This window comes from Silurus aristotelis (genome assembly GCF_946808225.1).
Source record: "Silurus aristotelis genome assembly, chromosome: 7".
NCBI lineage: Eukaryota > Metazoa > Chordata > Actinopteri > Siluriformes > Siluridae > Silurus > Silurus aristotelis.
This window is the reverse complement of record NC_139580.1, coordinates 8,513,422-8,537,537: the sequence shown is the minus strand read 5'-3', so window position 1 is coordinate 8,537,537 and position 24,116 is coordinate 8,513,422. Positions and strand designations below refer to the sequence as shown.

The following is a 24,116-nucleotide window of genomic DNA, read 5'->3' as shown; positions in this document are numbered from 1 at the left end:
TCACACGGAGAAACTGCTGGTTTTAAACGAATTAAGTCTCTCGTGCCGACACGCTCGAAAATCATGCCATTTATCTGTGTTTGAAACGAACCGATAACGAGAAACTCACGCACAGATGAAGCTTGGACATGCATAGGTCGGTCGAATTAGCGCTGCCTGTAAAGTGTTGCACGCCATTTAAAGAAGATGGCATAGCAAACAGAACCGATTTATAAGCCAGCTTTCATTCTCAGAAAAAAAATCAACATCACACCGGTCTCTAAATATCCTATCCTTCATAGCCTGCTCTAAATCGCCCCTCAGCTGAGCCATTTGCTTACGGCTGATGTATATAAACTATTATTATTTGTACTCAATATTAAATGACTAGATTTCACAAAAAAGCATTATAATAATAACTGGTAATGAATAACCTAATTAACATTAGCCAGCATTGTCCTTATATATGTCTATATTAGTAATATATGCAAATTATATTATTAAAAATCTTATCACGTGGAGTTTTATTTTAGTATGTTTTCATATTTTTAGGATTTTGGACAGAGACAGCCACTGCATTTCCTAGTCTTGATTACATGAAACTAATCACACGCACGCACGCACGCATGCACGCACACTAACACACACACACACACACACACACACACACACACACACACACACACACACACACCAATTTCCAATTCACTACTAATTAGCACCGGTATATAGCCTCACCCTTCACAGCAATCATTGTCTCATTGTTGCCTAATTATTACATGAAACATTTTACTTACACTTAGGGGCATATGTGGGTTTTAAACATTTTAGGAATGCCAAAAACCTCTGTGAATATTCCAAACTATGGATTTATCTGTATACAATTCAATAAATGATCGTTATTCTGCCATTTCGTCTGCAAATTTAGAACCAGAAATGTAAAACTGTCATAATAGTAGTAGTCTAAAGGCAACATGTACTTGGTTCTTTTTCTGTTTCACACTTTTAATTAAATCTCAACTTAAGGGCATTTATAAATAATGGCCAATATGTATATAATCAGACTTCTCAGAAATGTGGTTTAACATTTGTAGTAGTAATGAGAATGCGATGGAGTTTCATGAAATACAAATTACAACTGAAGATATTATACTCATTGTCGAGATTGTGATTTGTGGACACTTAACCATAAAATGTGCTTTATAAACATCCTATTCCACAATTTGCTGTTATAATAACCGCCATTCTTCTGGGAAGATTTCCCACTAGATTTTGTAGTGAGCTTATTCAGCCACAGTGGTGTGGCACTTGGGTACTGATGTAGGTAAGGTGAGGAGGACTGGGGTGCAGTCAGTTCAAATTCATCCCAAAGATGTTCAGTAGGGTTGAGGTCACTATAGCAGGCCACTCAAGATCTTCTATTTAATCTCATGTAAAGCATATCTTTGTGCACAGGTGCATTGCCATGCTGGAACAAGTTTGTGTTTGTGAAGAAAAAATCGAATGCTTCCCCATCCAAAGATATTCTATAGAAGTGAGTTCCCCCAGTTTTATGGAAGCAGTTTGAAGAAGAACCACAAATCACTGGGACAGTGCCCTAATACTTCTGCCTATATTTTGTAGGATATATATGGGGCTGGAGCACTTTAGTCTAATTTATTAAGCTGTGTACAAACAAAGAAATTCGTTTGCAAGGAGTGTGTGATGCAGGTGTGTAGTTTCAATTCTTATATATAGTGCAATATACAGTATTGATTGTGTTGTGCTAAATAGCTTAATTTTAATTGCACACAGTTTTATTTTATATTAATGACTTAAAATGAAGCAGTTCAAATGTCCAAGTAATCAAGAGGAATATAAAATAGAATAAACTAAATGGTACCCTATGAAAGGAAGGGAGTCGGTGTGCTTTCATAGTTCCATCCACTTCAAGCTAGCATAAAAAATTTGGAATGATAGCTCATCCACAGTGTGCTTGAAGCACATATTATGCTCTGATTTCTGCAATTGAATGTCCTATGATTTCGTTTCTCAGGCTCGTGGTCCTCAGTGGTGCCCCGGTTCCCAGGCACACTGGACTGTGTGACGGCTGTGCAGGAGTGTCTGGTCCAACCCGAGTGTGAAAAACTCTACAGACAGCTTGACTGCTGCGTGGACGATGAAGCGGTGGCACCGCTGGGTCCTGAAGCCCGCCAGGCCTGCGCCGATGCCCAGAATGCCCTGCTGCATTATCGGCCCCTGCAGGAGTGCAAATGCCAGCGCAGATCACGCAAAGAGGCTTTCTGTCTCCGAGTGTACTGGACCGTGCGCTTCCCACAGGGTGAGGAAACTGTGTGGGCTTCATTACATGAACATGTATGTTCCTGTGTGCGTGGGAGGAAATATGTGCATGAATGCTTCATTGAGTATGTTTGTTTATGAGTGGAAATTCAGTGTTCTTGAATATCTAAGGCTGAGTGATATGACGATATCATATAATATGTTATACAAGTAAACTTAGGAAGTTAAGAACTAAAGTTATACTGGAAATGTCTGGAAAATTTCCTATTAGTGGCATATTTTCCATCCTCACATCCACTAAAATCAGCTCCAAAACCAAAAAAGCTCTTCGGTAGGGAGTCTGGTGCAGAATAGAAGTCATCTATTACTCCAGCACAAGGTCTCTGGCTTCTTCATACTTTAGCTCTATTATCTCATATTATTCCATTTAGTTTAGGTGCAGTTTGCATTCCCATGATGAAACTATAATGAATGAGTATTCAGTGTCACCGGGAGGAGGAGTTTGGTTTCTCTCAAGGTTTCTTCTTTATATCATCTCAGGGAGTTTCTCTATTAACATAGTCACCTCTGGCTCACTTATTAGATATAAACTTATAGAGATACATGTATGAATTCCATTTTTTTTGTGTAAAACTGCTATGTGACAATGTCCACTATTAAAATTAGAATGTGCTATACAAATTAAATTAAATTTAATTGAATAAAATTTATAACACTTTAAAAAATGATGATATGGATATCAAATATTGGTTTAATAAATAACATCCCTGGTTTCAGTATCAATAATTTTCCTTGTTGATCTTGGATGCAAAATGAAAGAATGCTGTGGAAATAAATAATTTATTAGATCTATAAAAAATAGCAAATATTAAGCTATGTACCAGGCATGACTAAAATGATTTAAAGCATAATAATATGCTAGTGTTTGAGTGGTAATATGAGCGTGTGGAGAGTCAGGATAGAGTTTGTCAGAGGAGAGATGAGCAGTCCTGTGAAACGAGCGCTTTTCAGCCACTGTCAAATGGAAATGTCAAGTGTTCAGCCCTGCGTTTCAAATTGCAAATCGTATCTCGGGCCGGGGCTTGCAGCTGCGTGATTGCGGCGTGATACGCACGTTGTGCCAAAAACACTCATTTGCATTGTGCTTTTGCTGCATGCGAGATCGTGATAAGAAAAACGATGCATTATAATATGCGATGTCGGAAAGCACGTCATACACGTACTCGCCCGCCTGATTTTAGCTCATCGCACATTCTCACTAATGCAAACAACCCAAGCGAATAACCTCCTCCACACACAAATACTTTTCCCTCTAGGAGTTTTCTAAGTCTAGATGATAACTAGGCAATATTATTTATATTATGTGTTATACATCATCATAGAGCCATCATATAATCCCTGTAATTTGATTAAATGCAGCAGCTCTTTAAATTAGCTGTAACAATAAGGTAATGGTGCGCTTCTGCAGGCTTAATTACGCTGGAATATTCCCCCACTTGTTTGGCGGGGAGTGTGTGTATATCTGCACTGATAAGACTGAGCGTGTGTCTGTTCCAGGGTACGATGACATTGGGACGTCCCCATATGAGGACATCGAACTGGAGCTTGTGAGAAATAGCGAAGTTACAAAGCTGGCTTCGATTGTGGCAGGTACTTGACATTTTCAACACTTTGTGTTATAGCAACCTTATAAGTGCACTTTGGAGGTCTACAATTACTGACAGGAGGCCTGTCTATTGCTATGAGCAATGTGTCAGATTTTGACTTCGTCCATCACTGACATCACCTCTGGCCACATATTACTTGAATGATGGACTATTCTTAATGGTGGCACTGACACGGTAGTTGCACCTGTGTGAGTGTTGCAGGTGGAAGGTCTTGGGAAGGAAGACAAAGCATAACCATTATCACTGTTCTTTCTTAGCAGCTAGCTATTTATGTTTAGCTAACACACTAAAAGCAGCATGGTGACACAGCAGGTTGCTTTACTGCTCTATAGTTCCATAATTCCTGGTTGGATCCTAAGCTTGAATGTTTGTATGACATTTCAAATGCTCTCTCTGGGTCTCTGTGTGTTTGCAGATGACCTCTCACCTCCCAAAAAACACACCAGTGGATTGGCTAAAATAAATTGTCTATAGGTATGGTATAGATGCGGGTACTGCAATGGTATGGAGTCCTGTTCATGATGTGTTCCAGCCTCACACCCAGTAATTCAGGAATCACTAAATTCTGGAATCAGAGATGGTGGTTTTTCACCTCTACATTATGCATTTCAATCATGTAACCCCTAGCTATAGATTATCCCTAACATATACATAAAGTATAAGCTGACTGTTTTGTATTTTTGTTTCTTCGTGAATTAATTTATTCCTTGCAACACCTAAAGTCAATTGCAAATCATTACACAGACAAATATATAGAAATGGATATAGTATTTCACACCCAGGGACAATTTAGCATAGCCAATACACCTACCATCATGTTTTTGAAAGCTGGGAGGAAACTGAAAACTCACTTTACACATCCCAGAGTGACTTGAGGGAAATTAATAGACATTCGGTGCCACCAAGATGAAGTTGGGTTAACTTTTAGGTCTGGTTTCTTTCGAGGTTTTATCTCAGGGAGCCATAGTCGCCACTGGCCCTTTCATTAGGGACAAACTAATGAACAATGATCATTGTTAAAAGCGCTATACATATAAAAATGAATTGAACTGAAATTAATTTCATAAACATTCTGAAAGTTAGGAGTAAGAAAAAGATGTGAAGTGGAAAGTGAAAGATATTTAAGTGTGAAAATCTAATATATAGGCGATATTGGAAAGAAAAAAAAACACCTCTGGAGACAAGAGCTGCTGTAATCAGCTGCATTGACATGGTGCCATCATTCATACCTAGACAAAGACAGAAATAGAGTTCAGGATCAAGCCCTAGAGCTGTGAGGTAGCAGGTTTTTCTCAATTCTTTTCAATACTAATCTTCTTTAAAATGATATGGTACATAATTATGGCGATTAAGTAATACCATGTTGCTCAGCACACAGGTGATTTCAGGCAATGGGCTATGATGTTGAGATGGTCAAGTTCTGCTAGGCGTGTCATTATACTCGCCAAAACTTTGCTTTATTTATGACTACTGTCTGGCTGTGGAAGTGTATAACTAGTTATGGTGGCCCCTGGCAGGATATGATGGTTTGAGTGGGTTCTCCAAATCCAACCCCTAAATTCTCCTGGTGAAATGTGTGAAACATAACGGAAAATACAGTAGAACTTTCTGCATAAGTCTTTAAATAGGCTTACCTACTTCATATCTGATGGGACCCTGCTGAGATTTCTTACAGTGAAAAGCCTCAGAGAGAATTGCGGCGAGCCGTCACGACCTGAGAAGATGATGCAAGTAACAGCGCACAAGTATAAAACGATTTCTGTCAGCTAGCTATTATGTTAGTCAGTCCACTCGCTGGCCATGCACATTATGATTGTCAACAGCCGAAAGTTTTCTCCTGTCAAAGAATGGAATTTGTATTTGGCTTGCAGTTGCGTGGTTAAAACCGGCCTCAAGGTTTATTTCCGAGCAGCCGTGATAAAGTGTAGGCACAAAATTGGTGGGCCTAATAAAATGGTAACTCTACCATTCGCTTAATGAACATGAAACAATGAACGGTGGTATCTGATTTCCATTTGTCTTATAAAACACCCTAAAGGCCAAAAGCAAAAGTGGTCTATTCCATCATTCTCAGGTCTCCATGTTCTTCGCCACTGGACCGAAAAGGTGTCTGGCACCCAGTCTGTCACCCCACTGACTCTATCGCGGTCTAATTCACACCTCGCCTCACACCTTCTTTTTTTGCTCTCTACCTCAGTGTCCTCGTTTCCAGTAGATGGACAGAACCAGTGTTTAAAGGCAGCTCAGGATTGCGGTCTGTTCGAGAAGTGTGGTGCACTGCGTGCGGAGTACGTGCTGGCTTGCACCAAGCGTGCAACAGGCTCGGATCGCTGCAACAGACAGAAGTGCCACCGGGCGCTGCGCAGGTTTCTGGAACGTGTACCTGAAGAGTACAGTTTTGGTGTGCTATTTTGTTTCTGCACCGAGCCTTTATGTGGAGAGAGAAGGAGGAAGACCATCGTCCCTTCCTGTTCCTATGAGGAGAAAGATGGACAACCCAACTGCCTGCACCTGGAGAGCTACTGCCTCCGTGATGATCTGTGCAGGTGGGTGTATACACACATACACACACACACACACACACACACACACACACACACACACACACACACACACACACACACACACATAGTGATTCACATATTTTTCTACTATTTAATAATTTGCACATATATTTCAGGTAACTTCTATATAAACTGGTGTCCCACAAGGTTTTGTTTTAGCCCCTCTTTCATTTTACTTAATGAACAGCATCTAAGCTTTAATGTCTATACAGTTTGATCAGTTTGGTCAGATTCTGGTTCTTGTTCTTCTTGTTTTTCTTTTTTTTCTTCTTTTTAATTGTTATGATTATATACACTTATTATATGCACTCAGATACATAAACAGGCACTAGCACACTTATATTAATCAACTATTATTAGCAGAGATGCAGCACAGGCCCCTGTCATTCTCACACACACACACACACACACACACACACACACACACACACACACACACACACACACACACACACATAGTGATTCACATATTTTTCTACTATTTAATAATTTGCACATATATTTCAGGTAACTTCTATATAAACTGGTGTCCCACAAGGTTTTGTTTTAGCCCCTCTTTCATTTTACTTAATGAACAGCATCTAAGCTTTAATGTCTATACAGTTTGATCAGTTTGGTCAGATTCTGGTTCTTGTTCTTCTTGTTTTTCTTTTTTTTCTTCTTTTTAATTGTTATGATTATATACACTTATTATATGCACTCAGATACATAAACAGGCACTAGCACACTTATATTAATCAACTATTATTAGCAGAGATGCAGCACAGGCCCCTGTCATTCTCACACACACACACACACACACACACACACACACACACACACACACAAATAAAATCTCTCTATATCTTATATATATATATATATATATATATATATATATATATATATATATATATATATATATATATATATATACATATATATATATATATATATATATATATATATATATATATATATATATATATATATATATATACATATATATATATATATATATATATATATATCGCTTTCTCTCATACTCCGCTTCGTGTCAGGCGGTTAACCACCTCCGCATCATATATATATATATATATAAATCATTCACTTTGAATGTGTCAATATATTAGATTAGATTACATTAGATGAAACTTTACTGTCATTGTGCATAGATAGAAAGTACAATGCCAATAAAATGCAGTTAGCACCTAACCGCAATGCAAATAGCAATGTATATAAATAAATAAATCTAATATATATCAATATACATATGTATATGCAATAAACATATTATAGGATTGCAAAGCTGCAATATATTACAAATAATACAGTATAAGGTGCAAATGTAAGGTTAAAGACAAAAGGTATTATTTGAAAATTGACCACAACTGCTAGGTACAATGTTGTAATTTGTGCAAGAAATTGATGCCACAATAGTGCAGGAACAAACCCTAGAGCTTTGAGGCAGCAGTTATACCATCATGTTGCTTGTTTTTAAATGATTGCATTCTTATAAATGATCTGGCACATAATTATAGCAGTCAATAAATACCCTGGTGTTTACCACTAAATCCATTAATGAACTAATAAACCCACACAGAAATGTACATACACCTACACCTACACACACACACACACACACACACACACACACACACACACACACACACACACACACACACACACACTGTCAAACACTTATCTTCTATTTTCTATTAGACTTCATGTTTCTTTTTTTTTTTTTTCCATGTTATTGTCCTCATTGCTGCCCCCCCTTCTCTGCCCTTTCGGTCTAAAAATTGAGTCCCTTTTCCGTTTTTTGTACAGTGCAGATGGCTGAAAAAGCCTATTCTCACTCTTAGAATGCTTGTTGATTTTTTTTTCCGGTGAAGTTTTCTCCATTCATTTTTGGGCCAATGCATTCAACAAGACACAAACATATTATTCTGTATGGCTAAACTATCCATTCCGAGAACATGAGGAAGAATCAAATGCCAGGACATGGAGCCAGAAGCAGTAATAGTGGTAGGCATGGAGTTTAGTGGCCGCACGGCTCAGAGTGATGTCAAGCTGTGGTCGGAAATCTTTCGATGTTTATGGGTAAATGTGTAAATGTGCGAGTTTTATTTCTACCATTGGATAGAAATGTAAAAAAAATTCTAAAGAAATCATTTATTTTCTCTTGATTTTAATAGGAAATCTAATTGTTATATATCTTTTTTATAATGTGATGATTTTTTTAATGATATTTAATTTGATTGACAACTCCCTCTTTTTTTCCTCCCTCTCTTTCTCTCTCTCTTTCTTTTAGATCCAGACTGGCCGATTTCCAGCAGAACTGTCAGCCCTCCTCTTACTCCCCTTCAGGGTGTCTGCGTGAGAGCGGAGCCGTCTGCCTCAAGGCGTATGCTGGACTGATCGGTGAGCAATCATGCGCTGATAAATGTCCTGTGACAACCCACTAGAAGACCACAGCCCCAGGTCCATGCACGTTCAAACTAACTGAGCACAGATGATCCGTGTCACTGTTCTCCAAGTAAAGCAGTTTGAAGGGGACATGTGTGTGTGTGTGTGCATGTGCGTGTGTGTGTGCAGATGTATAATATGGTTAAGACCTCCGAACACAAAGAAAGCTGACTGCACATGAGCTTGCACTCAGTGATCTCTCAAGCTGGAGAAAAATAAATCAAGGATAAAATCTTGATCATATTTATAGCAAATGATGATGCATTCAGTAGACTCCAAGCTTACATATCATCATCATCGTCATCATCATCATCATCATCATCATCATCATCGTCGTCGTCATCATTTCTGAGTATTTGTCCTGCTGTTTTGTGTGTATGCAAGTGCAATCTTTTTAAATATGTAGATTTAAATGTAAAAAAAAAAAAAAAAAGATTTACATAAAAATATGTAAATCTGGTAGTGATACATGGCAGGGAAAACACATGTCACAGCACATGGGGTTATTTATAGGTGCTCCTGGATTCATGCAGTGTGTCTCTATGCGCTCTATTTATTCTCAAGGTGTGTTCTGACAATAATATGCTGCAAGTCAAATTTGACCTAAACTCTGAATATATGCAATCAAACTTCAAATGCAACAATCCTCGCTGAGTCTTTTTTAAATAAGCTCACATCAAAAGAAACACAGGTAGGAGGAATTAAAATTCCACCTGGATTATGTGCACTGTTGCAAGAAACGAAACTAGGAACAGCATAGAAATAAAAGGGAATGACAAACACAAAACACTGAATAAGTCAGGGTCACCTGTGTATCCAATGCAGCTGTAGGATATAACAGCATGAGGGGAGCAGAACTATGATAAATGAAGCCAAGTGCTCTTGTATAATTCTTTATTTTGGTTGATTTTATAATTTTCTTTTAAAGGTAAGTTCTTCAATTTTATTTCCCAGTTGAAAGCAGCCCTGGATTTTGGCCAACAAATCACTGTTCTGACCTAAAAAAAAAAAAAGATGTTTATGATTAAAGTATAATTGAAAAAGTACAAGGTAATGAGAAGGCAAGTCTGACTTTTTTAGTAGACCATTAGTTTATACATCTTAAAAATTACATAAATAAATTTACCTTTGCAGATAGTCTTCAGGAACCAGGGTTCGATCCTTTTTTTACTGCATGGGTTTACATGTTGTTCAATGGTTTTCTCTCAATCCCTCAAAACATGCTACAATTTGTCCCTAGGTGTGGATGTATGTAGTACATTGTGGCATGACATTTAGGGTGTATTCCACCCTGTATTCAACCAAGAATGTTGTTGGTAAGGCAAGAAATGGAAGACCAGGAAAACATCCATATAAAAATGCAAATATGTTTTCCACAAAGGCAAAGCAAAATTTCATATGTCAATAAGGACACCTAGAAAGTGTAGCTGATACATAAGTTTCTACATCAGTGCTACTTGGACACAATTCTGATGGGCAGAATTGCTTGCACATACTAGGTCTGCATGGACTTTTTCCACAAAAGTGACTGTCTGATTCATTCAAATCATTGTCTAGATTCTAGGCTCTGACCCACCATGATCAGGACAGAGCACTTGCTGAGGATGAATATTTATATTTCAAATTGAATGGGATGGATTTCTTTCAGGTGTTCTTTAAAACTTGAGGTTGAAATATCCAGCATTTGTAAAAAAAAATTCTTAGAAACTTATTTTTTCATCTGTGGCATCTTTTAATAAAATTTTGGTTTCATCCCTTATTATCTGTCATCTTTCCGATTATTACCCAGCTCTCGTATTCCTGTTCACCATTTCATTTCAGTGAAATGAGCATGTTTGTTTTGAGCTGAAATATATCTGATTACTGAATACATTTCCTCCAGGACTAGATGCCATTACACAGGTTAAGTAATTAGAAAATGTCCTGGCAGCCTCAAGGGTTTGTGCCAAATCCCCAGTGTGACATGGACCTGAACTACCAGGACATCAGGTTCTTTAATGAAATTAGTCAGAGATGTGTCACATAAACGAGACACGATGTGGCTGCATGTGTTAACATGATTAGAGCCGAGGGCCGAGTGAGCTGCAGATTCTCCCAGATGGACGTCTGACTGATTAGACCCTCATTTCTCTCACTGTCTTTCATATCATATGACATTTTCAGTCTTTTTAAAAAATCTATACCTTCGGTTTTACTGTTTTCATTCATCTCGCTCTTTCTCGTTTTCAATCTTTCTGTCTCCTTGTTGGCAGGTACGATCATGACACCGAACTATGTGAGTAACAGCAGTATGGAAGTGTCTCAGTGGTGTAACTGTGAAGGCAGTGGGAATCAGCTTCAGGAGTGTCTGCGCATCCTGCACATGTTCAACAGCAACACTTGCCTGCGTGAGTGTTACCGCACCAGCCATTCACATAGCCTGAAGAGCATGTTTAAAAGCGCAACACAATCCAAAATACCAGCCTTTGATGTGTTATACATACATTTTCAGTCTATGCCAGATTTTCTCTTTTTTCCGGGAGGTTTGTCCATTTGAAAAAAGATGCTGCTATTGCCTACTTTGTGCGTGGGAAGGATAACATTGTTTTTTTTCTTTTTGTCTATTAGTGTGAGATTAACTAGCCATGGCTTTGGTTGATTCATGTATACAAAATAGAGCAATTAGCACTCGTCTGTAAATGCGTTCAACTGCACTTTGACGTTGTGTGAGCAGAATGTGATTAGATGAAACATATAGGAAGAAGGGTGCTAGTCTTCTTACAATGTTAAATTAAACTTGATAATGGAATTGGCAAAACTAAAATTTTGCCAATTGCATTATCAAGGAAAAAACTATTTATTTATATATAAGTATTAGTAGATGCACTATACTTTTATTATTTAGAACGTGTCCAGTAAAAACAGAGGCCGAGGCGTGTCCTGAGAATCTCAAAGAATATAGATTAACATGACGGAGGTAAAGCTGCATCTTCTTGGAGATAGACCAGCAAAAGAATGTCTGGTTTTATAAAAAAAATTTTGCACTACAAATACCTGTTTGTGAAAGGGCCATGCATTAGAAGTCATAAAGCAGTTAAAGGTCTGAACCAAAGAAATAAAAGCAAATTACCTCTACCATATTGAATTGCTCAGGGTCATATTTTTTCCATTGCAACAGATTGCAATGAATTGCATTGTGTTTAATCAGTTCATAATCTGATCATATCACTGCATCATAATGAAGGTGGATCGTATCGTCTCGCATCAGTAGCTGCTTTATATGTATCTTAATTGTATTGCATTGTTGGCTATGCATTGAGATGTATTGGAGATGTATTAAGACTTTTAAGATATAATAATTGTAAGAATATAACCTACACACACACATATCATTATTTATTTTAGTATTTATTAGGTATGTGTATATTACACACACAGCATATTCAGAACGTTTAAACCTCTTCCACCACCATTCTTGCTACCTTGCAATTTTAATGCATGCCTATAATGCAAACTTATTTTGGGTTCCATACAAGTTGTTTCTTTGAATCCACTCATTATATGGTCCATAAAACAAACAAGCCATTATTATTCTCACATGAATGCCAAAGTGAAAATTCTGTTTATGGCAATGATGTCAAGAAGCGTGCAGTATATTCATTTAAAAGATTTGGCAGCAGTCGACTTTGAGAAATATGTTGACGCTTTAAATGGTTTTACTTATTAATGCATGAGAGTGTATGAGAACTGAGATTAGTGGCAAATGGCCATGGTGGTTGATTTTACTGATGCTGACGGGAGAGAAAACTTCCAATAAAGCTGACTGTCACTCAGATCCACAATACATTGATTGTATTCCTGTTTTAGGATATTAATGACTTCTGCAACCTACATTAATGCAGTCATACTGGAAAAAGGCTTTACCCAAATATGCCTCTTAAAATGCTAGTGGATTGTGGGTGATAGCAGCAGCTGGTATGAGTTGAGACAGGCCACTCCTTCAAAATATTAATAAATCAGAGTGTGCAACTTGATGGTAATAATGTAAAACCCACCCCTCCAGTTTAAAGAACCAATCACATGGTTGGTTAACAAAAACAACACTATTTCAAGTAACACAATCTAGTAAGAATGTGGTATAAAGTTGAATAAAGCTGAATTAAAATTGTGTCTGTGTTTCTGGTTGTCACAGGTAATGCCATAGAGAACATGGGGAGTGCCAATCCACGGACTGTGGAGGGTACACTGCTCCCTCCCCCTCGCCCCTCCCCTCATATTCAACACGACGAACTAAACGTCAACTTGTTTGTAGACCTCAACTCGGTGGGTATTGATACTGACAAACAAACAAAACTACTAAACACACCACTCAACACTGACACACTACTGAAAAATCTTTAACACTATACTACTAAACTCACTACTCAAGAAACTATAAAATACAATACTTAACACACTATAAAATGTACTACTTTACACACTAATCAACACACTATAAATCTATACTACTGATCTAACTACTAAACATACTATAAAACTGTATCTTATCAAATTATAAAACTATACTACTAAACATTTTAAACAAACTATGAAATTATACTACTGAACATGCTACTCATAAATCTATACTACTAAACGCTATTTAACAAACTACATTTTTGAACACTTCTGAAGTCAATTAAGTATTAAATTATATTATTAAAAAGCCTACTGAAGACACTGCTAAAATTAATATTTAATTATTAAATACTGAAAAAAATACATAGCATAACTAAATATTTCTAACTTCTAACTTCTTTCTACACACTACTGTGCTAGTCAAAAGCTATACAACTAAACATACTTGTTAACAATCTCTAAAACAAAACTACTGAACAACCTGTACCACTTAACATGCTACTTAACAAACACTAATGAACATATGTCAAATACTACTGAACATGCTACTCAAGAAACTGTACTACTGAACTCTACTCAACAAACTATAAATTACATTACTTAACAAACTACACTAATAAACATGCTACTTAACAAACTATACATTTGAACTCTACTCAACAAACTATAAAACACATTATTTAACAAACTACAGCCACTCTCAATGCCGGTCCCAAGCTAACTTGGTATAAAGCTAAATGGGGAGGGTTGCGTTGGGAAGGGCATACAGCGTAAAAACATGTGCCAAATCAAACATGACGAGAGAAGCCGAAAGAACGTTTATTTAACAAACTACACTACTGAACATGCTTCTTAACAAACTCTACTACTGAACACTACTCAACAAACTATAAAATACATTACCTTAACTACACTACTGAACATGCTACTCAACAAACTATACTACTGAACATGCTTCTTAACAAACTATACTACTGAACACTACTCAACAAACTATAAAATACATTACCGTTACTACACTACTAAACATGCTACTCAACAAACTATACTACTGAACATGCTTCTTAACAAACTATACTACTGAACACTACTCAACAAACTATAAAATACATTACCTTTACTACACTACTAAACATGCTACTCAACAAACTATACTACTGAACATGCTTCTCAACAAACTATAAAATGCATTACTTAAACTACACTACTGAACATGCTACTCAACAAACTATACTACTGAACATGCTACTCAACAAACTATTCAAATTACATTACTTAAACTACACTACTGAACATGCTATTAAACAAACTATACTACTGAATACTCAACAAACTATACTACTGAACATGCTTCTCAACAAACTATAAAATACATTACTTAAACTACACTACCAAACATGCTACTTAACAAACTATACTACTGAACACTACCCAACAAACTATAAAATACATTACTTATACTACACTACTGAACATGCCACTTAACAAACTATACTACTGAACACTACTCAACAAACTATAAAATACATTACTTAAACTACACTACCAAACATGCTACTTAACAAACTATACTACTGAACACTACCCAACAAACTATAAAATACATTACTTATACTACACTACTGAAGGTCCCCTGGTGGTCTAGTGGTTAAGATGCAGCGCTCCCACCGCTGCGACCCGGGTTCGATTCCCGGTCAGGGAACCATCCCCAGCCACTCTTAGTGCCGGTCCCAAGCCCGGATAAATTGGGGAGGGTTGCGTTAGGAAGGGCATCCAGCGTAAAACATGTGCCAAATCAAACGTGCGGAGGATCCGCTGTGGCGACCCCTAACAGGAGAAACCGAAAAGAAAAGTAAAGTATACTACACTACTGAACATGCCACATAACAAACTATACTACTGAACACTACTCAACAAACTATAAAACACATTACTTAACAAACTATACTACTGAACATGCTACTCAACAAACTATAATACTTAACTGGATACTACTCAACAAACTATAAAATACATGACTTAAACTACACCACCGAACATACTATATAACAAATACTATTGAACATGCTACTCAGCAAACTATACTACTAAACAATACTCAACAAACAATACTACTGAACACTACTCACCAATCTGTACTATGTTACATGCGACTCACCAAACTATACTACTGAAAATGCTGTTCATCGTACACAGTACTTAACAAACTACTATTCTTCTGAACAGTTTTTAAACACTATTGAATTATATTTTTAAACACACTCCTGAAGACACTACCCAGTAGCTACTGTTAAACTAAACTACTGAACAAAATAAATAACATACTTAAACATGTAAAAACAAAATTTATTTCACAATTAAAATCTATACTACCACACACTTCTCCAAAAAACAAATAAATAAATCTACTGAAGGTGAAGTAGATAATAAAATATCAAACTAAACTATTAACCTGAATGATTGTGCAGAGTACAACACATTACACAAAAGAATTAGAGCAGAACACACTCCCCACCATTACACCCTACTGAATAGCTGAGCCAATGTACATAAATTAACTTTGTTGAACACACTTGTGAGTGACTATTAACTGACACAATAACACACAGTAGAGTGTGACTGTTAGCTTACATACAGAACCCCACTGTGGGCCTGCTCTTTTAAATGCAGTAATTCTGGCTTTGGAACGGGGTGTTTGACAGAACGCATGGCTGATCAGGAGCACAGCCAAGACAAAGTCACAGCCCAGTGCTCTGAAAACCTCCAACAGGAAGAGCTGTGTGTGTGAACCAGACCGCATTAATTGAATATCCTATACAATAGATGCGACAAGAGCAGCTTTATTATTCGACACTACAGATTTAAGAGCATACTTTAATTAATGCTAACACACTGGTGTACACGCGAGTTTCATCTCAGCTACATGAACATCATCTCCACCCACTGAGCTATAATCACATCACTGCAATTCAGAGTGATAAGTGTCACATAACACAACAACCCAAACTACTACACACAACTACATTTAATTACTACAAACTACTACACTTAACACAACTATTCAAATACTACACATAACTAGACAATCTACTACACAACAACTACACTTAACTACACAAACTACTACACTTAACACAACTACCACATAACAAGAAATTTACTACACACAACTACACTTAACTGAACAAACTAATTCAGTTAACAACTACACAAACTAATACACATAACTAGACAAACTACTACACACACTACTACACTTAACTACACACACACTACTACACTTAACTAAACAAACTACCACACATACTACTTTATGTAACTACACAAACTATTACACACAACTGCACCACACCACTGCACATGACAAATATACATAACACTATTACACAATCTAATACACATAACACAAATATTTGAACTACTACACATAACACAACTACACAAACTACAAATAGTATTGCAAACCTTACACAAAACCTTTACAAATTAAACAACTACAAAAACACATAATGGAACTACAAAACTATGACCCAACACAACTAAGCATACTATTAACATAAAACTACACAGATTATAAAAACAACACAACTACACAAACCACAAATGTGACAGCTGACAGACTGTTTGGTTGTAGTTATTTGTGTTTGTAGATGTCCTGTAAATGACCTTAACTTTGGAACATTGTGTAAGTGTTGCAGTCTAACCTTCTTTCAACCCTTCAAACACATTACATTCTGACCGCATCCTCAGGTAGTTAAAGGAATCCATTTTAACTCCACATTTGTAAAATTTTTCCAGCAGAGCTGCTGTTTATAATTCAATGTAATTGATATATAGCCCTAAAAACAAGACAGCGAATCTGAGTGGAAGGCTTTTTCAGTCAGCACTGGGATGGTTGTAGGTAGGGCCCTACATCCAAACGGCCCACACTGCCACGTCCAATTACTGAGGCCTCCATCCCTCAAGCTAATGACTCTTGTACGAAATTAAATCAATATTGATCTGGTGCGCTCTTTGCTGTGTTCTCAGATTATATTGGGGCTCGGAATAAGAGCCGACCGCCAACATTTCATCAGTGTGACGAAAGCTCGGTGGCAGTGTTACAGGCTATGAATGTTAATCTGTATCCATTTTGGTTGACTCTTTTCTCATCGTAATGTTTAAATTTACAGGCCAACTCGTGTGAGTTAAATGGCCACTCATCTGTTCATGAGCACGTCACAGCTCAGGGATCTACATCATTATTAGCAATTACAGCTGGGGGCTCAAAATGTCAAGTCAAGTCAAGTTTATTTGTATAGCGGTTTTCACAATGAACTTTGTCTCAAAGCAGCTTTACAGAATTTAAAAATCAAGGTGAATGATGTGTATTTATCCCTGATGAGCAGCCTCGGAGACTGTGGCAAGGAAAAACTTCCTTAGATGTTATGAAGAAGAAACCTCAGTGGAACCAGTCTCAAAAGGGGAACCCATCCTTATTTGGGTGATATCAAGAGTGTGATTATAGTCTTTAAAAAAATTCAATACAAAACACTGGAGAGTGAGATCTAACATGAGCACCGGAGTGTAAGATTATGAGTAATGTCCTTTCTACAGTTTTATACAGTCATTTGAGATTATGCAACCAGGAGCTACTGAGTAACTCCAAAAAAAAACAGTTAAGCTCAACAGTTAAGATCATCATAGATCCAACACCAGCTTCTCCATGCCAGAGCCTTTATACAATCAAAGAGGTTCAATGTCCAAACACTAGATGAAGTGGAATCCAAATATTGCTGGTACATCTCTAGATGGTTCGAGATGTTTCCGGGCATCTACTTCTTTAAAGGTCTATAATCTTCATGAGGTGGGACACGACTGGAGCTGGCGCAACCTCAGGATGCTTTGAGATGGGTAGAGAAAGAGAAGCAGTGGAGTGTGTCTGAGCCCAGAACACTGTCAGGAAGACTATTCCAAAGTTTAGGAGCTAAATGTGAGAATGATCTACCACCTTTAGTGGACTTTGCTATTCTAGGAACTACTAGGAGTCCAGAGTTTTGAGATCTCAAGGAGCGTGACGGATTGTAGGTGTTAGAATACTGGATAGATACATAGGAGCCAAACCGTTAGTTTTTTTATAAGTAGCAGTAGTTTGTAGTCGATTCAAAACTTAACAGGTAGCCAGTGTACGGATGATAAGATTGGGGTTATGTGATCATATTGAACTCTGGCTGCTGCATTCTGGACAAACTGTAGCTTGTTTATTAATAATGCAGGACAACCACCTAGTAATGCAATACAATAGTGCAGTCTGGAGGTCACAAATGCATGGACGAGCTTCTCTGCATCAGATATAGACATGTTTTTTAGCTTAGCAATATTTCTAAGGTGGAAGAAGGCTGTTTTTGTAATATGTTTTTTATGATTTTCAAAAGACAAGATGGTGTCTAAAATAACTCCCAGGTCTTTTACTGTTGAACATCAGCATAACAGTGGAAGCTAATCCCATACCTTCTGATTATATTTCCCAAGGGAAGTATGTATATTCTGAAAAGCAGGTGTCCTAGAACTGAATATATATATGCGTTTTTCTTTTTTAATAGTTTAGAGATGTTAACCAAAGTTCGTTTTTAGTTGTCTGTCCATTACCAATTAATCATCAGGGGTATGGGGTCTAATCTAAAACGAACTTCTATTTATTTAAGAGTAAATAAATAAATAAATAAATAAATAAATGCAAAAAAAAGAATGAATGAATGTTGAAATAAATGAAAATATAAAAAAAAAAAATGTAAAACAAACAGAAAATAAATGCTGCAGTGAATAAAATGAAAAAAATAAATGTTGAATAAAGATAAATATTTCTGTCAAAAAGAAAGGACATAATTAAATTACCGCCTTTATATATTTCTTTATCATTTTTGAATTACAAAATTTATTTCTTTATTTAAACTTTGTTTAATTTAAATATTTAATTTTAACTTGCAAAGCTATTAAACTGTTCTAAACCAGCTCTAAGTTTATATGTGAGTGTAGCTGAGGAGTTTGTGAATGTTTTAGAAAATAGTAGGTTAGAACTTTCAATTTGTCAGGAATATGTTTACATAACACAAACCTCACACACATTAGGACAAGCGTAATGAATTTCATTACTTGAAGACATGACTGTGGACATCTGTATCACTGAGCCGAACCAGCTTGATATTAATTGGCACATAAAAGACATGGTTAGTGTGTTTATTTTTGTTGGTCCAGCTTGATTGACTCACTAGATAAACATTTTAAGTCTTTGAAAAACACATTAAAAATGTTCATTCTCTCCAACATTCCATTAAAGCCAGGATTCAGACCTCTAGCTTTTAATAAAGAGTCTGCTACGCTTTGTGAAAAAGTATAATTGCCAACAAGAACAGGAAGTTTTTATTAATGCAATATTGGTTCCCTGGTGGTCTAGTGATTAACGCTCTCAACGCTGTGGCCCGGGTTTGCTCCCTGGTCAGGGAACCAACCCCAGCCATTAGGGTTACACAAGCCTTAGTGCCGGTCCCAAGCCCGGATAAATGGGGAGGGTTGCGTTGAGAAGGGCATCCAGCGTAAAAACATGTGCCAAATCAAACATTTGGATGGTCCGCTGTTGCGACCCCTAACAGGAGAAGCCGAAAGAAAGTTTATTGCAAAAAGTATTCTACAAAATATTCTGAAAAAGACCCACAAAACACATAAAAATGTGTATATTTCAATGCCATGGCATGGTGTTAAAGATTTCGCTTTCTTGTTGTAAATCTGCATAGAGCAATATGAATATCCAGATTGTAACTTTAAAGATTCTAAAGCTACTGACCAGAAAAGTGGACAATAGGCTATCTGATGGCATGGCTAATTTTTTGCTGCATATTGAGCTACAGATCCTGTGTCTTTCTTGAAAGGTTTATCATCTCCATGGCCGCAAGGGTCAGGCTTGATGGAATATTAGGCTAGAATTTGGATTAGGAATGATGCTATTATTTTTTAACAGTGGTCAATAAAAGGTCAAAGGCCAACACACATTTAAAAGACAAATGCCATTTTATTTGTCTTTTTATAGCACTATAGATTTTTTTAAGCATGGATGGTTATAGGAATATAATTAGTTTTTTTTTCTCTCTCTCTCTCTCTCTCTCTCTCTCTCTCTCTCTCTCTCTCTCTCTCTCTCTCTCTCGCTATCTATCTATCTATCTATCTATCTATCTATCTATCTATCTATCTATCTATCTATCTATCTATCTATCTATCTATCTATCTATCTATCTATCTATCTATCTATCTATCTATCTATCTACAGTATCTGTGTGTGTGTGTGTGTGTGTCTTCACTGGTGTGTGCATATACTCAGAGTGCAGGGGCTCAGAGATAATCTGGGCTTCCAGACAAAAAGGATTCAATTCTGTTTCTGCCGTCACTTCTAGCTTCCTTTCTCAGTTAAATCAAACTCTCTTCACGGAATGTCTTTTTTGCTGTCTTTTCTTGATCTCTCTCATTCTGTCTTTTTCCCATTCTTCTTCACGTGTATGTCTCTTTCGCTCTCTTTCACTCTGTGAAAGGATTAGTCAGAGGTGTTTGCAGGAGGCAGTGCATCAATCAGTCTTTATCAGTATTAATTTATTCATGCCCATCTGTCACTCTCTCTCACTCTCCCCTGTTATCATTACTTCTTAATCCCTGTCTCTGTAACACTCTCAGTCACTCTCTCTCTCTCTCTCTCTCTCTCTCTCTCTCTCTCTCTCTCTCTCTCTCTCTCTCTCTCTCTCTTTCTGACTGTCTCCAGGCTTCCTCACATTAGACAGGTTGGTGTCGGACAGGTTGCTCCTTTCATGTTATCCCGAACGCCTCTTTTCCCTCACCTCTGTCTCTCTTTCTATTAAGACACACAGTTGATTGTTCTGTTTTCCTTCTCTCTTGGTACCAGGTGGAAGAGAGCGAGGAGGAAAAGAATGAGCATGAAGAAGAGATTGATCCAGTGGATGAGTTCAACGTCATCCCTCCTTTCCCAGAGAAGGCCACGGTCAACGATTTGGGTTCAGAGACGGGCAGAGTTCAAGGCCAGGCCTCGTGCCTTTCAGTCTCCATTTATCTGCTTCTTCTCCTGCTGCTGCTCGCTACCCTCAGCTGGGGGTAGACACCACCACTCTTCATCCTCATCCACACTTACACATATACACTTACATCTGCACACACACTCCTCGAAATACTCACTCACACCCACTCTAAGACTCAAAGACTTTAATACTGAGGGTTGGAGAGAAGGCACGATGAAAAATGAAAAGAGAAGAAGAGGACAGAGCACAGGAAAGTCCTCTCATACCCACTCCCTCCCTTTCCTATCACTCTGTTTCTCCTTCTTAGCCAAGAGGGCTGTGCGTAGCTCGCTGATCGCAGCTCGTTCCCCAGGAAGTCGCTCTCTGAATCCCATTCTGTGCCAATTGTTTGGGAAATTGTTTAGGAATCACGATTTATGGTTCATGACTCATTAGACTGAATGGAATCGGATATATTTAACGCCTGACTGCCATTGAGTGAAACAGTGAATCAGTAATGTGATGTATCTGTTGTGTAATTCTCCTTTCGCTTTGCTGAGGTTGGCTAGCCGTCAGTCAACTTGCGCCGCTGTTTGGGAATTGCTGTATCGCTTCCGTCCAGTGGCACAGCCTCGTACAAGTGCACAGCTTGTTCTTTTATTATTATTTGTTGTACTTTTCTTTACACACCTTGTGCGTTTTCTCATTGCTGGAGCTTTTAAAGTGTGTGTGTGTGTGTACAGAATGTTTGCACTTTGTCAACACACAAAAAAGACCTCTCACAATATGTGTCCACTTGCAATGTCACCACGCTGCGTCCTATTTATTTCCACTGGTGTGGTGACTCTGATTGTCTTCTTTGCTAGAATACAGTTTGATTTCCCTTATATGGCAAATTATAATAATTTTAAAGTACCTCAATGCTTTTAAAATGGGAAATTCTTAATACATATTATATATTATATATTAATCTGGCTAGCTAATTGAGTACATTAGCAAAACATGAACATCTAGCTAGTTAATAGGGCTATAAAGAAATAGTAGTTAAAAGTAAAAAATACTAGCCAGACTAAAACATATTTACTTTTTTGCAAATATTGAGAACTTTATATTGGGAATTTTTGATTTTTTTTTTATAATTCATTGTGAAAACTATTCAATAAAGCTAGCAAATTAGCTAGCTAGTGTTGCTAATAAGGGTTGCTATTACAGTTCACCAGTTAGAAGTGATAGGCTAATGCTTTTCTTTTCTGCTTTCTGCTACCACAGTTAGTACAGCAGATACCAGAATGCAGCAGCTATAACCTTTTTTAAAAATATTTATTTATTTAATTTTAAATACATAGGAAAAAAATATCGCTGATACTAGCTAATAAGCCTTGACTAGCTATTAAATAAGCTTGCTAGCATTGCAAGATTGAGGTTGTCATGAGAGGACAATACAGTGTTAACTAGTGTTAAAAATACTGGTTAAAACAAGGATAATGGAAGGACAGAAGAGGAAACAAATGTGAAAGGCTTTTTTTTTGTTTTACTTAAGAAACTTTTAACTAGCTTGCTGATAAGCCTTGGTTGCTAGTGTTGTAAAAGAGGATTTGTCACAAGCTATACAAGGTTAGCTAAACATGAACATCTAGCCAAATGAAGTACAATTAGTGTAACTAGCTGGATTTACTGATGTTTAATAAACATGTATAAAAAAAGTTTTGTTTATCATGACTGAAAAAAAAACCCCACAGCTGGCCGATTAACCTTTTATGGCATAATTAGCAAGTGGACAGATAATGCATGCTAAGTTTACAACATATAAACATTTCAATAAATAAACACACACACCAACAAATTCACTCAAATTTAATGTTTGCTCTTGATCCGTGTGAAATTTAATATGAAATTAAATTTAAAAAAGTATTATAAAATATATAAAGTAGCCAACACTTGATTCTTCTAAAGACTAGTTCATTAAAAAAATACATCAAATCCGTTTGCTCACAAATACAATGAGCATAGGAACAGTGGATGCGAAAATGCAAGTAGATACGTATTGTTAGAGTTGAAATTCTTTGTCTTAGGTAAAGTTTCTGGTTCACACACACACACACACACACACACACACACACACACACACACACACACACACTCTCGATCTGTCATACACACACACACACACACACACACACACACACACACACACACACACACACACACACACGTGCGGCGTGACCCTTCATCAGTGCAGATGCAAGCGCTTTTTCCTTTATTGCTCTATCTGCGCTGTACTTTAATTTTTAGAGTCAGCACAGATTGTGGACTCTAACCAGGGGCATAAATATTAAAAGTACACACACACACACACACACACACACACACACACACACACACACACACACACACACATACACTGGACCGATACGACTAATAAAGCCGAAATAAATGCGTACATACACATATACACAAGCATGTAAATAAAATAAAATAAAATACAATAAAATAAAATAAAATTAAATTAAATTAAATAAAATAAAATAAAATAAAGGAGTGAAAATGTGAGTGCACAGCAGGTGTTGGGGGTCCAGTCTGGGTTTGGAACCTGAGGGAGGGAGCTATTCAGCAGCCGGAGATAATGGGGTTATAACGCAAACTGTTTATCTTGTTGTGCGTTGTTGGGGGAAGAATTGCCTTTGATGGAGCATGGGGGGGGGTAATATATAGAGATAGGGAGGTGAGGAAAAAAGAAGAGAAGAGAGACCCTCCAGCACAAACATACA

The 24,116-nt window shown here is 37.2% G+C and overlaps 1 protein-coding gene across 1 annotated transcript in view; it reads left to right on the top strand.

Moving 5' to 3' along the window:
• Nucleotides 1-23,269, top strand: part of gfra3 (GDNF family receptor alpha 3) — a 49,408-nt gene extending 26,139 nt beyond the window's left edge. The window contains exons 2-8 of the mRNA XM_083547126.1: nucleotides 2,015-2,299; nucleotides 3,817-3,909; nucleotides 6,124-6,472; nucleotides 8,784-8,893; nucleotides 11,191-11,325; nucleotides 13,110-13,240; nucleotides 21,240-23,269. Of these exons, the coding sequence (XP_083403252.1) occupies nucleotides 2,015-2,299; nucleotides 3,817-3,909; nucleotides 6,124-6,472; nucleotides 8,784-8,893; nucleotides 11,191-11,325; nucleotides 13,110-13,240; nucleotides 21,240-21,449 (1,313 nt within the window). The 3' untranslated portion in view covers nucleotides 21,450-23,269. The remainder of the gene's footprint in view (nucleotides 1-2,014; nucleotides 2,300-3,816; nucleotides 3,910-6,123; nucleotides 6,473-8,783; nucleotides 8,894-11,190; nucleotides 11,326-13,109; nucleotides 13,241-21,239) is intronic.
• Nucleotides 23,270-24,116: the final 847 nt, after the last annotated feature.